General features: G+C 48.2%; 1 protein-coding gene across 1 annotated transcript; it reads right to left on the bottom strand.

Moving 5' to 3' along the window:
• Positions 1-6,167: 6,167 nt before the first annotated feature.
• Positions 6,168-8,193, bottom strand: LOC117040465. Its single transcript, XM_033138246.1, has 2 exons — positions 7,817-8,193; positions 6,168-6,871 (listed from the first exon to the last, which is right to left on the bottom strand). The coding sequence occupies exons 1-2, from the start codon at positions 8,145-8,147 to the stop codon at positions 6,168-6,170; spliced, it is 1,035 nt and encodes a 344-aa protein (XP_032994137.1). The 5' UTR covers positions 8,148-8,193.
• Between the last annotated feature and the right edge of the window lie 9,919 nt (positions 8,194-18,112).

Here is an 18,112-nt window from a genome sequence, read left to right as displayed (position 1 = left end):
CTCCTGTCCATCACCCCCCCCCCCCGCTTGCTGTAAAGCGGCAAAGCAGGAGCCGCTTACAGCCAGCCGGGGAAGGAGGGAGGCTGGGAAGGGGGGGCCCTGGCTCACCGTAAGCGGCTCCTGCTAGCGGTGGAGGAATCCTACTGCCGTCCATATTGTGCTCCATCGGCAAACCGCTATGTACAGCGCATATGCGGCGGCGCTATGCACAGTGCATGTGTGCGACACTGTGCATGCATTGTATGTAGTGGTTTGCCACTGGCGCTGCATGGACTGTGGCAGGATCAACTGCTTGCTGCTGCAGCAGCGATGGAGGCATCCCACCGCCGTCCATACGGCGCTCGGGTGGTGGCGGCAAACCGCTGTGTACAGAGCATGTGTGGCGTCACTACGTACAGCACATGCGTGCAAAACCGTGCATGCATTGTACATAGCAGTTTGCCACCAGCGCCACTGGAATGATGTACAGAAAGTAACAGGATCCTCTTCATGGCTGTAGCCGTGAACGGAGGCATCCCACCGCCGTCCATATGGCACTTGGGCGGTGCCGGCAGCAAACTGCTACGTACAGCGCATGCATGCGACACCGTGCATGTGTTGTACATAGTGGTTTGCCGCTGGTGCCACTCAAATGGCGTATGCATGGTGGCAAGATCTTCTGCTCAGGACTGTAGCCGCAAACGGAGGATCTTCCACGTGCGGCAGCGGTGCAATGGCTGCTTGTGCCGCTGCACCCGGGGCGGGGTGGCAGGGCAAGCACCCCATGGGATACCTTCTTGTCACCCCCCCAGACATGGAAACCGAGGCGAACCAACCCCCCCCCCAACCTTGTGACACCACTGCATATCCCCTTCCAACTTACAGTGAAAAATGGAACTTTTCCCCATAGGCCTCTGGTTGGCCTCTGTGACAACAGGATGCTGGACTAGATGGGCCATTGGCCATTGAACATGTTCCATAATTTTCACTATTTTATTTAGATTTAACTTCACTTTCTGTCACTGAATCCATAGCCTACAGAGCTGCATTCATTAGGAGTAATGTTGGGTAACTGCAGTTTTATTAGTTTATTCACATGGTCAGACAGAATACTTCTTTGGAAACATAAAATTCTGCACAATGATGAAAATGAAGATTAAATTTGATTTGATTTATTATATTTCTATGCTGCTTTTCATTCAAATGAATCACAAAGCACCTTACAAGCAATAAATAACAACAACAACAACAACAACAACAACAACAACAACAACATGAGAATCTATACAACACTTTTAACAAAGTAACAACTAAAAATAAAATAAACATCACAATTAAAGCAAAAGTCAAGTTATATGAGTAACAGATCAATAGAGCATTAATATTCTATGAAACAATATTAACAACAGAGCAACCAAAAATTAAACCTAGCACTGTTAAGTTCACACACTCTGTCCACACACCCTTGACTCAAAATCTTTAACTTTATCCATGGCATCAAAATGCAGATGCAGACGATGTCTATGGCTAGAGCAGGGGCAAAACAAAGCGAGTTTAGGCTGGACTTTTGTCCTGGAACCTAGATGAAGCCTTCAGAGGCTCTGAGCCCATCAACCATTTTACTGTCTGGGTTTCTCTCCTGCCTCCTGCTCTTTTCCCCAGGCACCCTCCCTTGGGCATAACCAGGATTTGGGGGGGGGAGCCTTTTGTTAGGAGGAGCAGAACCTTAGCTAGCTATACTCTTATATAAAAGTAAAGGGACCCCTGACCATTAGGTCCAGTCGTGTCCGACTCTGGGGTTGCGGTGCTCATCTTGCTTTATTGGCCAAGGGAGCCGGCGTACAGCTTCCGGGTCATGTGGCCAGCATGACTAAGCTGCTTCTGGCAAAGCAGAGCAGCGCACGGAAATGCCGTTCAACGGTACCTTCCCGCTGGAGTGGTACCTATTTATCTACTTGCACTTGATGTGCTTTTGAACTGCAAGGTGGGCAGGAGCTGGGACCGAGCAACGGGAGCTCACCCTGTTGCGGGGATTCGAACTGCCGAACTTCTGATCAGCAAGCCCTAGGCTCAGTGGTTTAACCCACAGCACTACCTGCGTCCCTATACTCTTATATAGCTGCATGTTATTACAATAATCATAACAGTTGTTGTTGTTGTTGTTATCTGCTAATACTGTAAAAAAAGTGCTAACGTCTTCTTCTTTTTACTTTTGTTATAAGCAATATTATGTGAGGTGGATGCGGGACTGTACCTACTAGATGGAATTGTAGCTGGTTGACAGATCCAACTCAGAGTGCTCACTAATGGTTCATCGTCATCCTGGGGGGAAAGTGACAAATGGGGTGTTGCAAGGGTTCTATCCTAGACCCGTTGTTGTTGAAAGTCTTTGTAAATGGCTGTGATGAAGGAATTGTGGGGATACTCATCCAATTTGCAGATGACGCCAAACTGGGAGGGGTAGCTAATGCTGCAGAATACACACTCAGGATATAAGATGACCTTAGCAGATTGGAGAACTGAGTCCAGACTAACAAAATGAATTTCAATAGGGACAAATGTCAGTTTCTACACTTTGTCAGGAAGAACCAACTTCACGAACATTAGGATGGGAGACATCTGGCTTGCTAGCTATTCTATGCTGCATCAACAGAAGTCTAGTGTCAAGAGCAGGCATCTCCAAACTCAGCTGTTTTGGGACTACAATTCCCATCATCCCTGACCACTGGTCCTGTTAGCTATGGATGATGGGAGTCGTAGTCTCAAAACAGCTGGAGGGCTGAGTTTGGGGGTGCCTGGTCAAGATCAAGGGAAGTGATAGTACCACTCTGTTCTGCATTGGTCATACCACACCTGGAATACTGTGTCCAGTTCTGGGCGCCACAATTTAAAAGAATATTTGACATGTGCAGAGTAGGGAAACAAAAGTGATCAAGGGTCTGGAAACCAGCCTGGCACTAGGAGTTGTTTAGAATGGTCTCCCTCGGGAGGTGGTGGACTCTTCTTCTTTGGATATTTTAAAGCAGAGGTTGGATGGTCATGAGTCAGGGATGCTTTCGTTGACATTTGTGCATTGCAGGGGGTTAGACTAGATAACCCTGAGGTTCCCTTCTACAATTTTATAGTTCTATGATTGTAAGTTATGTTGAACTTTTTATACCCTTTAAGAAAATGTGTGTTGAGATGTGTGAGAGAGGGGGGAGGGAGAGAGGGAGAGGGAGAGGGAGAATGCGCATTTACCAAGTGAGGGCATGTATGAACTTACTTAACTGATTAATTTATTTAATAAGTTTGTACACCACTTTTTGAAACCAAGTGCCCTCAAAAGGGCACATAAAACAAAAAAAATACTTGATCCAAGTATGTAGTAACCGAGTGCAGTAGAGTTGTGGCATGTTTGTGCATATAGACCTTCCACCAGGGATGATTAACCCGTGCTGTTGAACTCAGGGCTTTTTTTCAACTAGAACTCACCAGAACTCAGTTCTAGCACCTCTCACGTGAGCACCATTGCCATTCTAAGAAAACAAGGGAGACATTCATGGGGAATTCCAACACCTTCCCCCCCCCCCTAGAAAAATAGCATTTGTTGAACTCCAGAGGCACTCTGGCTAAAAGAATCCAAGTTTTATGCCCATGATACAAGCAGAGCTTGTATACCTTCTAACAAGATGGGTTAGACTGTGAGCTGGTCACTGGCCAAAGGCAAAACGTAACTAAAACTAATGATGAATCACATGAGTTTAAAATGAAAAACTGCACATGCTGCTTAAAACTAATAATAATCAAGGTTGGGGTGGGGGAAGTTGGCCTTATTTGAGGTCTTTTTTTTCTTTTTCTTTTTCTTTTTGCAGAACTACACCAGGACCCCCAATCACCTTAACCTAACCATACCTCTTGAGCTTACTCCAGAGTAAACATGCATGTGCACTGCAGGGAATTGGGCTAAAGGAGCCTTGGCCTCCCTTCTAAATCTACAATCCTATGATTCTTGTTATTTGTTTTATTTATTAGATTTGTATACCCCTCTTCATCTGAAGACCACACAGCAGCTCACAACATAAAAAACAAAATTTGAACACAAAATGCATAACAAGAAAACAAACCAATAGCCCCAACCGCACCCCTGCCAACAGTTTAAAAGGCCATACATGGTTCTGGAGAAAAGTTTTTACCTGGCACCTAAAGATATATATTAGAGATTCCATGTTAGACTCCCTGGGGAGAGCATCCCACAAATGGGGAGATGTTTCTATCTCTTTTCCAGAAGTTTGCAATCTGAACCCCCTTGGCTGCTTGTGGGCCACTCCCTCTTCTTGTGCAGCCCACAACATTCCCTTCCAGGAATCAGATGAGCAGTTGGGTCAGTCATATTCAGAGGTGCTAGGGGAGGGGGAGCTGAAGAAGGGCTCCCCAGCAGGGGAAAGGGGGCTGTGAAGGAAAAGGTGTCTATCTGATCCATGCCACGGCCATTTTGGGCCCAGTCCACCACTGGCAAGTGGTCTGACCCCTGCCTTTCACCCCAGCTGGCATGAAATGCTCTCAGTTGCACTAAAAAAGGGCAGAGCACATTGCTGCTTCTTTTGCAGTTCTTCAGAATTGTATGCAAGCTATACCTCTATAATGCTTTGCCCATCCTTCATTCCTTGTTTTGAAGTTGTTTGATGTTAGAAATGCCGTCATATTGATGGAAGGATGCACTCACCTTCTCTGTCATCACTCCAGAGGCTATGCGTGTGGCCTGTGTCACTTCTCCACACTGCACTCCAAAGGGAGCTTCAGAGCTTAATGAAATGGCAGGGCCACCACTGGATTTGCAGTCCTGCTGCTCATGCCAGCAGGAACAGCAGCAGAAGGGAAGCGAGGAGGGGCAAGAGGGGCAAATTGCTTCATGGGTGAAGCCATCCTATGATGGTATCTGGCCTGACTTGGGCTCCAGACTGGCAGAGTGATTTGGATGTGCTGCTCTGTTAAGTCATGATGCTCCCCTGACTGAGGTGTGGAATGCTCCCATGCTGGGCTTGCACCCAGTGCCATAGACTTGAATAAACTGTGGCAGTGAGAAGAGGAGTGGGCCACCTTTCTTCCATCAGCAGCTGGATTCCCTTGGAGTAATCTCTCAGCAGAGGGTAGAATCAGAGATGCTTCATGCTTTTCTACTCCCCCCCCCCCCGCCGCCCTTTTCTCCCTTTCTGAGTGATGCTACCTCAGTTGGTTGAATCTTCGATTCCCGTGAAGACTGAAGCTTGGGGGTGGTACTTCCATCAGAATCGTGGAAGAGGGAAGGGAAGTTTAAAACATTCTGCTCCCTGAAAAGTGGGGTGGACTGCCCATCGGTATCCTAAGGCCCCACCTCATGGAGGGCAAGGAGGGAACAAAGAGAGAGAAACAGGAACATTAAGAGGGAGAGCACCCAAGACCCTCCCCACCAGTTCCACAACATCTTTGCCTGAGACAATCACCAGGGTGACCTTTGACAGTAATAGAAAGCAAAAAATTGCATCTTTAGAAGCTAATCAAGGCTAGAGATCTAATGAAGGCAGTTAAAATGCTGGGCCACATCATATCAAATCCCAGTTGCAGATTAATGCAGAAGATGGAAAACTAGAATTAAAGACACCAGGTTGAAGAACACACATTTTTATTGATGATTTGGTAGATACATCTGACAAATTATACAAACGTGATTCCATGCATTCAAGAAGCAAATGATTCAGAACCCATCAGGGTTTTCCTGGTTTGCCTCTGCAGGAGTCATACACAGAAATGGTTGTACAATGAAAGATTAAGGAATCCTCAGAGTCTACCATGTGGCAAAAAAACAAAAACCCTCCCATAAGACATACCCCTGGCTTGTGCCAATAAAGAGCAGGCAACAGTCTCCAATAGGTAAAGTCAAACAAACAGAATGATACAATAGGCTGATCCACATGATGAATTTATAGCACAATCAATGTATATCTAAGTCACATTACATAATAACAAAACAGCTTATTGCAACTAACCAGTGTCTACAGAAAGGGGACTGATAGTATTGCATAATAGAAGTAATAATTCCACTTAAAAGGTGGTTAGAAATCCTCCTCATAGGATTAGCCAACTTCACTGATTCTGCAAAGCATGCTGTAGGTGATTAGTACAAGGCACAGCTTTGGTAGGGAAGCCTAACCCTTAAATTTCAGGATTCCCTACTTCTCTGGTCCAGCCTGCGACAGAGGATGCCACTCGGGCACCTGGGGAGGCATGCCCAGGGTTGGGGCGAACCGCCTATGGGGGCGGGGTGAGGGTGGGGTGATCCACCCATAGGGGCGGGGCACACGGCGGGCCCTCCGGAGTCTGCCTGCCTCATCCCACTCAACCACCCTACAGCTGGGGGTGAGGTAGTGGGCAGATTGTTTGGGCAGGGCGGAGCCTTCACGTTCCCAAACAACCGTGTCTCTCCCAGGAGAGGTGACACCCAGGGCAACCTGCACCCCCCTTCCTCCACCCCTGGGTCCAGCCCAGGGACTTTTGCCACCCCTGTTTGGCTGCGAGGGAGAAGGGTCAATTCGGAGTGAGACAGGTTCTCTTGGATCCCAAATACTTCTCCCATGCTTAGAGCCCCCAGCTTGGGGCTGGGCACTAGGTGCGTTACTGGATGCAGCAGCAGGATGGCCACGGGGACCTGGAAGACCCTCTGCACCAGCAGACGACGGTGTAGCTGATCTAGTGGAGGCATTGGAGGAGCCAGGATGCTCACGGGATCTGACGGAAGAGCGGTCCTCCAGCTCAATCCCCTGCTGTTTTGCAGAGGTCTTCCCACGGAAGAATCTTTTGCCTTTGCCCCAGATAGCCCAGTAAAATATCGCAGCGACAAGAAGTCCTGCACAAAACCACATCAGCTTCACTCCGTCTGAAAAGTAATAAAGATATTGATCAGTGCTTGTTCTGTTATCAATTTGCTCGATTGTTTTGCTCAACGGCACAAACTGGACCCTCTAGGAATGGGGCGGGTATGGCTAGCATCATTAGGTAGACTATCTCATACCGCAACCATTTCTCCCGTTGTCTCACTTCAGGAGTCAAGACTTCAAGACGGAAAGGAAAGCGTTAACTGGGGCGGCCTGCACCGAAGCAACCTAGAAAGCAGTACACACGGGACCTGAGGCGGAGTATCTCACACTGCAACCATTTTTTCGAAGGGAAGTAAACGAAAGGGGGGGGAGCGTTTCGTAGTAACTGGCCTGACTGCACAAAGCTGAGACAACTCCCTGCACGGGAGCGGCCTAGAAAGCAGGACACTGCAGACTACGCCAGTAAATGTTGCCCGCCCGACCACCCCCTGTACAAAACTTGCCCAAGTGTTTCGGAGCTACTTGCAGAGCCGGCAGCAAGCTAGTCCGTCCGTGCCAACCCAGAGTCTTCTGGCACGTTAAAAACCAACGAATTTCTCACAGCACCATAAGACGTCTTAGCGCAGCCTAAGACTGGGCCCACACGACTCCCTTGAAGCAACTTCGAAGCCCTTCTTGCCCTCCCCCCAAATCTTCTGCGCACTGGACTTCACCCTAATAGAGTTCCCGTTCCCAGCCACCCTTCCCAAGCGATAACGCGCAGCCTTCTTGGACAGGCGAAAGAGGCACCGAAGGTGCCCTCCCCGTCGAGTGTAAGCCTCTGAGCTGCACCCTAAGTTCAAGCGCGGGGAGGAGAACGATAGAGCAAAGGGGCAACCGACAGAGTAGTGGGGAACCTATGTGTAAAAGAGTGAGGACGGCAGATTCGCATGCAGAATGAGGCGTAGCGCCAGGTAGTGTCTGCCCGAGGTACCAAGAGATAGGAAAGAAGATGGCCGCCTTACTTAGCACTCGAGGAGAAGGAGGGCACGGCTCTGGTCCGCCGTCGGTGGGGCGCGCTGGGGCGACCTCGGCGACCTCTTCGAAGGAGCAATTGCGCGTCTGGTCGCAGGTTCCACAGCAGAACTTAACTTTGGCGCCGTCGGGCTGCTTCACGCACTGGAAAGCTTCCACCCGCGGCGGCTCCGTCCCGTACAGCCACTGGGCGCACGTTGGTCCATTGGTCTCCTTCAGCAGCAAGGGGTCTTCGGTAGGAGCAGGGACCGTGCTCTGGGTCTCGCCCCAAGGCAGAAGGCGCAGCAGCAGAAGAAGAACCAAGAGCAGAGCACACTTCATGGCGGCGTAACTCCCAGCTGGGCTCACCTCGAGGAACCGACCCACTCTCTCCAGCAACAAGCGAACGGCGTCTGGCTGGCTAGTCTAACCCGCCCCACACCCGGACAGGTCCGCCCCACGCAAGCGCAGCCAGTGAGCGGCGCTGTCCTTGGTATCAAACTTTATCTGATAAGGGCTGCAAGGCCGCCGTATCCGCTGGGGCGGCCCCGATTCCGGCTGCACAAGCGCCCCCTGCAGAAAGCAAGCTTACACTGGAAGCCAGACCCTTGATCGATCTCCCTGGGTGTCCTCTCCGCTATCCAGTAACTCTTATCTGGGCTTTCAAACGGTGGGCGGTGAGTGGAATATTCCCGTCCTTGCCCTGGGATTGAATCAGGGACCTTGCGCCTTCAAAGCAGGTGCTCTAGTACGGAGAGCTGGTGGGGTTTTAGGGGCATCGAAACGCTCCCTTCCCGTGCGAGGTGGGCGCCAATAGTTCCAGAAGCGAACTGAACAGGCTGACCTCGGACGATTCCCTCATCTCCTGCCCGGTTCCTGGAAAGATGTCCGCTGGAGCCCACCGAAGCCTCTAATGCGTTTGTATTAGAAACAAATGGAGCTGGCGGATATTTGCTCGCAAGAACTGCTCCTTCTAGGCCAGCCTTTCTCAACCTTGGGTCCACAGATGTTTTTGGCCTACAACTCCCATCATCCCTAGGTAGCAGGACCAGTGGTCAGGGATGATGGGAGTTGTAGGTAAAAAATATCTGGGGACCCAAGGTTGAGAAAGGCTGTTCTAGACGCATCACTCTTTAGAAACATCTGGCTCCGAGGCAGGAGCATACAGAACTCTCCATTGTTCCAAGGCGCTTCGTAAGGGATGTTGTTCAGTCGTTCAGTCGTGTCCGACTCTTCTTGACCCCATGGACCAGAGCACGCCAGGCACGCCTATCCTTCACTGCCTCTCGCAGTTTGGCCAAACTCACGTTAGTAGCTTCGAGAACACTGTCCAACCATCTCATCCTCTGTCGTCCCCTTCTCCTTGTGCCAACATCAGGGTCTTTTCTAGGGAGTCTTCTCTTCTCATGAGGTGGCCAAAGTACTGGAGCCTCAACTTCAGGATCTGTCCTTCTAGTGAGCACTCAGGGCTGATTTCTTTAAGAATTGATAGGTTTGATCTTCTTGCAGTCCATGGGACTCTCAAGAGTCTCCTCCAGCACCATAATTAAGGGATAGTGTGATGCAATGATCAGAGTGTTGGTCCTAGGAAGACCAGGTTCAAATTCCTGCTGGGCTATGAAGCTCACTAGCGGACCTTGAGGCAGTCAGTATCTCTCAATCTAGCCTACCCTGCAAGGTTGTTTTAAGGTTAGAACTGAGGCGGAGAGAGCTACGTAGACTTATAGAACTGTAGAGTTGGAAAGGATCATGGGGGTCATCTAGTCTAACCCCCTGCAAAGCAGGAACTCTGCCTTTAACTCCTTGAAGTAGCAAAGCAAGTACATTAAATAAAATTAATGCATGCATTGAACACTTAGAAATCAGTACTGAACCAATTAGGATGGGCTCCTGACTATCTTTCAAGCACATCTTCTACTTACTGGGTAGTAAGCACCATTCAAATCTTTGGCAATTATACTTGGGCTGTCCTCAAATATCTGAAGGGATTTCACATGCAGGATGCCATAAGCTCATTTACTGTTACGTACAGGTAAGCAGTAGAAATAACTTTTCCATGGGAGGAGTTGTTAGACAGTGGACACAGGAGCCAACTCCTAGGGACCAAGGCCCTTTCTGCCCACTCCACCAATAAAATATTTGAGGGGGCTACCACCCCCCAGTTGATTGACATTGTCATTCAAATGGTGTCCGTGTGTCACGTCTTGTGATTGGTTAAGCTGAATGGGTCTTACCTCGGCCCCCAAATATGTCATTCAAGTTGGCATCCTTGACACATGGAGTGTCAAGTTGACAGTGGAGAAGATTACGTTGAATGGTGGTAATCTTTCAGCTCTACAGATTTATCTATGACAGTTCTCATCTATACTGTCATTTCCCGGATGACCCCCTCCCTCATTAGCCCATGTTGCTTTCAGGTGGCGAGCACATTAATGCCACTTTCTGCAGTCCTTGCCTCCCACTTGAAAGAAGCTTAAGTGTGGGGCTTTGCATTTGATCACAAACCACTTTGGTTAGCCTCACCTGTATCTTAATCTCAGGATCTTGGATTCAAGTCCCATTATACACTTGAGGTGTGTTCCCTACATCCCACAACAGAACTCAGTTGCAGAGAGAACATTTAAGCAGGGATGAAACGAAGCGGGTTTAGGTCAGACTTTAGTCCTCGGTGAAATCTTTGAGGGCGCCATGGAGGCTCTTAGCCCATCAACCATTTTACTATCTGGGCATCTCTCCTGACCCCTCCTCTCCTTCCTAGGCACCCTCCCCTGCAACCCTGAGATTCCCCTTCACCCCCAAAGCTAAAAGAGGGAGCTCCGACCCCAGAAGGGAAACACCAATGTCTTTTGGAGTTGCAGGTTGCTATGGGGGGCATGGCATGGGTGTGGGTGTGGGTGGGTGAGTGTCCCCTCAACCCCACATCTCCCACCACCCAGATTCCCTTCCTTTCTAGGAATATTGCATTGGAGGAAAGATTAGTAGTGTGGGACGCCCTGTTGTCCTGCTCACCCCACCCGCAATGAGATGTACAAGGCGGTGAACCCACAGAGGTGTTTCCAACCCCATTCTGCTCATTGCAACACCAGAGCTGCAATCCCAACAAAGTCCTCCCCACGCAAGCTACATTGGGGCACACTCCAGCATCCAACAGGAGTATGGAATGTGTGTTTGAGTTCCCTGCTGTAAAAGAATCAACAGGTGGTGGATGTGGAATGCGGGCATCCAAGATGCGTGTGAGAGAGATGCCTCAGTTTCCCTCTTGCTGTTGCCCTAACCCAGGAGTTCCCAATTTTTTCCCCAGGCCGCTGTCCCCTTGGTTCCATAAACTCAACCCCTGTGCTCCATCCCGTAGCCTACTCTGCCCTACCCTATAAGAAGCATGAATCAGAATGGCAGTTTGAACAATCTAGTAAGGAATATAATAACACAATAAAATTCATTGCATATTTATTCATCAAAATCTAATCCAATCTATTTAAATTATTCAACAAAATTGATTAATGTGATCCAGTGATACCAGCATTAAAACTATAATACTGTAGGCTGATATACATTACCCTGTGGAATGCCCTCCTATCAGATGTTAAAGAGATAAATAACTACACAAATTTTACAGGACATCTGAAGGCAGCCCTGTACTGGGAAGTTTTTAATTTTTGATGTTTTATTGTGTGTTTTGTACCTGTTGGAAGCTTTCCAGAATGGCTGTGGCGACTCAGTCAGAGGGGCGGGGTAGAAATAATAAAGTTGTTGTTGTTGTTGTTGTTGTTTGCTAATACTGTAAAAAATATGCTAACGTCTTCTTCTTTATACTTTTGTTATAAGCAATCTTGTGTGAGGTGGATGAGGTACTGTACCTACTAGATGGATTTGTAGCTGGTTGACAGATCCAACTCAGAGTGCTCACTAATGGTTCATCTTCATCCTGGGGGGAAAGTGACAAATGGGGTGTTGCAGGGGTTCTATCCTAGACCCGTTGTTGTTGAAAGTCTTTGTAAATGGCTGTGATGAAGGAATTGTGGGGATACTCATCCAATTTGGAGATGACGCCAAACTGGGAGGGGTAGCTAATGCTGCAGAATACACACTCAGGATATAAGATGACCTTAGCAGATTGGAGAACTGAATCCAGACTAACAAAATGTATTTCAATAGGTACAAATGTCAGTTTCTACGCTTTGGTTTGGCAGAAAGAACCAACTGCACAAATATAAAATGGGGACACCAGACTTACCAGTAGTATGTATGAACAGGATCTAGGGGTCTTAGTAGATTGCATGGTTAACATGAGTCAACAATGTGGTGCTGCAGCAAAAAAGGCAAATGCCATTCTGTTCTGCATCAACAGAAGTCTAGTGTCAAGATCAAGGGAAGTAATACTACCACTCTGTAATGCATTTATCAGACCACACCTCACTAACCCAAAGTCTTTGGTCAGTTGCTCAAACCAGGCCATTTCTTTGCAGACTTTTGTGTATATCACTGTAATCACCCGGTCCAGTTAAAAAATAGTCTTCCATTCAGTCAGTTCATTAGATTTAAAAGAAATTCTTATCTCAAGACTGATTGTTTTTTAATAATGCTGCATCCCTTTTTTCTTCGTTAAGAGATAGGGGTTATCCACAGGAAATAATTCAAACAACATTTGAAAGGGCTCAAAGAATATCAAGACAGGAATTGTTGGTACCAAAATCTAAAAATAAACAAGATAGGATTTTTGGTTCTATAGAGAACAACTGTCTGGCTTCCTCAATTGAAAGGGTTATTAAATGACATTGGCACATTATTTCCCACATTCCAGGCTGTGAGAATATGCCTATTTTGGGTAAAAGACGTACAAGATCATTTAGGGATGTTCTCTCACATACTGACCTATTTGAATATCATAATAATGACCCCAATACTATATTGAAAGATGTGGTCATTGCACATGTTGCAGATTTGTGTTGCCAGTGAAATAATTTACTAATACATCAAATGGGCAAAAAATTATTCTGCAACAGTTTACATATTGTTCCACAAAAAAAACTGTGTATACTGTATTCGTTGTGCTTGTGGGCTATGTGTAGAAAGTACCACACATGCTACTAGGACTAGAATCTCGGAACATAGATCAAGGATATGCAACGCCTGTACAGATGCCCTGTTAGTTCAGCATTTTCAGCAAGAGTCCCATACTGAAAACGATTTGAGTTTCTTCAATCTATGGACTTTTTAAAAACTACCTTTTAAATCAAGTAAAATTATTCTTTATATTAGCAAGTCGTGTTGGTGTTTTGGTCTTGGTGTATCATAATTGGTTTAACACCTGATACTTTCTTTGTATCTCTTACTCATCAACAAATATTCTAAGTAAATAATTGTTATTTTTACCTTTTCCAATATAATATGTATGATTATTGTTTTAAAGGAGAGGGGAAAGACCAAGATAATCCAATCTGCTTTACAGCATCCTGGATTCCTTAATCTTAGAGGCTAAAACTAACCAATCTAAGATTCCCTTTTAATCTGCATTATGATGCACTCTTCTGAATTCACAAACATGACAAAGGAAGGATAATATCTAATAAATACATACTCTCCTACCACAGGTGGCACTGTGGGTTAAATCACAGTGCCTAGGGCTTGCAGATCAGAAGGTCAGCGATTCGAATCCCTGCGACAGGGTGAGCTCCCGTTGCTCGGTCCCTGCTCCTGCCAACTTAGCAGTTCAAAAGCATGCCATAGCAAGTAGATAAATAGGTACCACTCTGGTGGGAAGGTAAATGGTGTTTCCATGCGCTGCTTTGGTTCGCCAGAAGCGGCTTGGTCATGCTAGCCACATGACCCAGAAGCTGTCTACAGACAAACGCCAGCTCCTTCAGCCTATAGAGCAAGATGAGCACCGCAACCCCAGAGTCGTCCACGACTGGACCTAATGGTCAGGGGTCCCTTTACCTTACCATCTATACACATGTCTATATTTCCAAGATAATCTTCTCAATGGTCTATCAGCTTCTCTTGTTACAAAGTTATAGCTACCATGTACCTCTAATTTGAACCCATAGGTTTGGATCCTACCCTCTGGAGAAGCAGAAAATGAGCTTGCACCATCGTGCATCCCTTCAGACACCCGTTCAGATATTTGAAGATAGTCCAGGTAATTGCCAAAGATTTGGATGGTGTTACATACCCAGTAAGTAGAAGTTGTGCATGAAAGAGAGCCAGGAGCCAGTCCAATTTGGTACTGTACTGATTTCTAAGTGTTCAACGCATGCATTTATTTTATTTTTGTATTTCCTACATTTGAATCCTGTGTTACTTCAAGGATGGAAAGCATAGTTCCTCCTGTTATGCAGGAGTTTGGGCTAGATGACCCTAGAAGTCCCTTCCAACTCTACAATGCTATGATTCTACATAATTCTCTCCACCTCAGTTCTACTCTCACAACAACCCCTCAAAGTAGGTTAGATTGAGAGAGACTGACTGCCTCAAGGTCACGGGCAAGCAGGGATTTGACCCTGGTATTCATAGACCAGCACTCTGACCATTGCATCACACTACCCCTCAAGAAGCGCCTCTGAACAATGGAGGTTTCTGAGTGCTCCTGCCTCGGAGGCAGCTGTTTCTAAACAGTGATGCGTCTAGAAGGAGCAGTTCTTGCGAGTAAATATCCGCCAGCTCTGTTTTTGTTTGTTTGTTTGCTTGCTTCTAATTCAAACAGGGGTTGTGGCTGTTACTACTGAGGAAGCTTGGGTGGGCTCGAGCGGATAGCCCCCCAGGAATCGACAGGAGATGGTGAAATCGTCCGAGTGCATCAAGAGCCGCTTCATTCGACTTCTGAATCTATTGGCGCCCACGGGAAGGGAGCGTTTCGATGCCACTAAACCCCACCAGCTCTCCGTACTAGAGCACCTGCGTTGAAGGCGCAAGGTCCCTGGTTCAATCCCCGGGCAAGGACTGCAATGTTCTACCCACCGCCCCCCGTTTGAAAGCCCAGAAAAAAGTTGCCGGATAGCGGAGATGACACCCAGGGAGATCAACCAAGGGTCTGGCTTCCAGTGTAAACTTGCTTTCTGTTCGGAGTGCTTGTGTAGCCAAAATCGGGGCCGCCCCAGAGGAGACGGCGCCCATGCAGACTTTGTAAGAGGAAGTTTGATACCGGGACATTGTCTCTGACTGGCTGCGCTTGAGTGGGACGGACCTGTCCGGGTGTGGGGCGGGTTAGACCAGCCAGCCAGACTTCGTCCGCTTGCTGGAGAGAGTCGGTCAGTTCTTCGAGGTGAGCCCAGCTGAGAGTTGCGTCGCCATGAAGTGTGCTCTGCTCTTGGTTCTTCTTCTGCTGCTGCGCCTTCTGCCTTGGGGCGAGACGCAGAGCACTGCCCCTGCTCCCACCACAGACGCCTGGCCGCTGAGAGAGACCAATGGATTTACGTGCGCCAAGTGGCTTTACGGGACTGAGCCGCCGCAGGTGGAAGTTTTCCAGTGCGCGGGGCAACCCGATGGCGCAGAAGTGAAGTTCTGCTGCGGGACCTGCAACCAGACGCGCAGTTGCTCCTTCGAAGAGCTCTCAGAGGGCTCCCCAGCGCGCCCCACCGACGGCGGACCAGAACCGTGCCCTCCAATGCCACGTAAGGCAGCCACCTACTTTCGCATCTTTTGGCACCTCCGGGGATCAGTATTTTTGTTAGGGTGCTCAGACCTCAGATTTGTTATTATTTGTATAATTTTGATTAATTGTGGAGGCAGCTGCCCCTAGGGCACCTTGGTTGCGCCCATTCTGCGCCTCATTCTGCATGCGAAACTGCCGTTTTCTCTTTTTTGGACATGGGCCCCCGCTCCCCTTTCGGTCTATTTCTGTCTTCCCCACTCATGAACTTGTGGTGAAGCGCAGATGCGTACACTGGAGGGGAGAGCACCTTCGGTGCCTTTTTCGCCTCTCCAAGAAGGCTGCGCGTTATCGCTTGGGAAGGGTGGCTGGGAACGGGAACACCATTAGGGTGAAGTCCAGTGCGCAGAAGATTTGGGGGGAGGGCAAGAAGGGCTTCGAAGTTGCTTCAAGGGAGTCGTGTGGGCCCAGTCTTAGGCTGCGCTAAGACGTCTTATGGTGCTGTGAGAAATTCGTTGGTTTTTAACGTGCCAGAAGACTCTGGGTTGGCATGGACGGACTAGCTTGCTGCCGGCTCTGCAAGTAGCTCCGAAACACTTGGGCAAGTTTTGTACGGGGGGGGGGGGTGGCATTTACCGGCGCAGTCTGCAGTGTCCTGCTTTCTAGGCCGCTCCCGTACAGGGACATTTGTCCCAGGGAGTCTTCTCAGCTTAGTGTAGTCAGGCTCCAGTAAGGATATTGACTCCTGAAGTTAGACATGGGGAAAGTTGTTTTAGTGTGAGATACTTTGCCTAAGGATACCAGCCAAACCACCCAACTCCGGATTTTTGGTTAAAACCCCTCGCTCCATTCCTGGAGAGTCCAGTTTGTCCCATTGAGCAGAACAATCGAGGAAATGGGTAGCAGAACAAGCACTAATCAATATCTTTCTTTTGTTTCAGACTGGCTGTTGGTGACCTTTTTTTGTGGAGGAGTTATTGCTACTGTGATCTTCTACTGGGTTTTTTACCGCGCTTGCAGAAGATTCTGGCGTACAAAGACAGTCACCTTTGAAATACCGGAGGGGATCGAGGGAGAGATCAGCTCTTCTGTGAGACCCCGTGGCTCCGATACCTACACCAGATTGGATCCGCCATTGCCTGTTGGTACACTGGGTCCTCCAAGTCTCCATGACGACCGTCCTGCTTCTACCTCCAGCAATGCACCCAGTGTGCAGCCTCAAGCTCGGATGTCTGGGAATGTGGCCGTCGTGTGGTTTTCAACAGGACTTGTCCCAATTCGGATGGAAACTTCTCCCCCGCAGCTGAACCGGGGAGGCCGAAGATCCCTGACTGGCCCCGAAAACTAGGAAATCTTCCTCTCAGTCAAGGGGATAGGCTTCCCTGCAAAAGCAGAGCAGATTGATACGCAGCATGCTTTGTAGAATCAGAGACTCCTACAGAAGCAAATCAGGAAAGCCCTGATGGCTTCCTCCTGAATCATTTACTTCTTGAATGCATGGAATCATGTTTGTATCTGAGACACTTGTCAAATGTATCTGCAAATTATCAATAAAAATGTATGTTTTTTAACCTGGTATCTTCAATTCCTGCTTTCCATCTTCTGACTAAATTTGCAGCTGGTACTTGATATGTTGTGGCCCAAGGTTTAGCTACTTCCATTAGATCTGTAGCCCTGATTAGACCCCACAGATTAAAAACAATTTGCTTCCTACTATGTTTATATTTTACCCTTCCACCAAGGAGCCTTGTGATGCAGGTTAGATGGCGAGGCAGTGAGTGTCCTGATGTTGCCCAAGGAGTGCCATGGAGCAGGAGGGATTTGAACCCTGCTCTCCCCATCCCTAGTCCAACACTCTCACCACAACCCTATACTTGATTAAAGACCCTAAACAATCAAAGGTCACCCTGGTGATTGTCTCAGGCAAAGATGTTGTGGAACTGGTGGGAGGGTCTTGGGTGCTCTCACCCTTAATGTTCCTGTTTCTCTCTCTTTGTTCCCTCCTTGCCCTCCATGAGGTGGGGCCTTAGGATACCGATGGGCAGTCCACCCCACTTTTCAGGGAGCAGAAGGTTTTAAACTTCCCCTCCCTCTTCCACGATTCTGATGGAAGTACCACCACCACCCCCCAAGCTTCAGACATCACGGGAATCATGGGGAGTGAAGATTCAACCAACTGAGGTAGCATCACTCAGAAAGGGAAAAGAAGACGGGGGGGGGGAGAGAAAAGTATGTCTGATTCTACCCTCTGCTGAGGGATAACTCCAAGGGAATCCAGCTGTTAATGGAAGAAAGGTGGCCCACTGCTCTTCTCGCTGCCACAGTTTATTCAAGTCTATGGCACTGGGTGCAAGCCCAGCATGGGAGCATTCCACACCTCAGTCAGGGGAGCATCATGACTTAACAGAGCAGCACATCCAAATCACTCTGCCAGTCTGGAGCCCAAGTCAGGCCAGATACCATCATAGGTTGGCTTCAGCCATGAAGCAATTTGCCCCTCTTGCCCCTCCTCGTTTCCCTTCTGCTGCTGTTCCTGCTGGCATGAGCAGCAGGACTGCAAATCCAGTGGTGGCCCTGCCATTTCATTAAGCTCTGAAGCTCCCTTTGGAGTGCAGTGTGGAGAAGTGACACAGGCCACATGCATAGCCTCTGGAGTGATGTCAGAGAAGGTGAGTGCATCCTTCCATCAATATGACGGCATTTCTAACATCAAACAACT

Source organism: Lacerta agilis, chromosome Z, assembly GCF_009819535.1.
Source record: "Lacerta agilis isolate rLacAgi1 chromosome Z, rLacAgi1.pri, whole genome shotgun sequence".
NCBI classification, from domain to species: domain Eukaryota; kingdom Metazoa; phylum Chordata; class Lepidosauria; order Squamata; family Lacertidae; genus Lacerta; species Lacerta agilis.
Note: the sequence above shows the minus strand (reverse complement) of the source record. Positions and strands in the feature narration are given on the sequence as shown.

Coding starts and splice junctions, on each gene's coding strand:
- LOC117040465 (XM_033138246.1), bottom strand. CDS start 8,147: ATGAAGTGTGCTCTGCTCTTGGTTCTTCTTCTGCTGCTGCGCCTTCTG. Junction 6,872..7,816: donor TCCTTCTCCTCGAGTGCTAA/GTAAGGCGGCCA, acceptor ATTACTTTTCAG/ACGGAGTGAAGCTGATGTGG.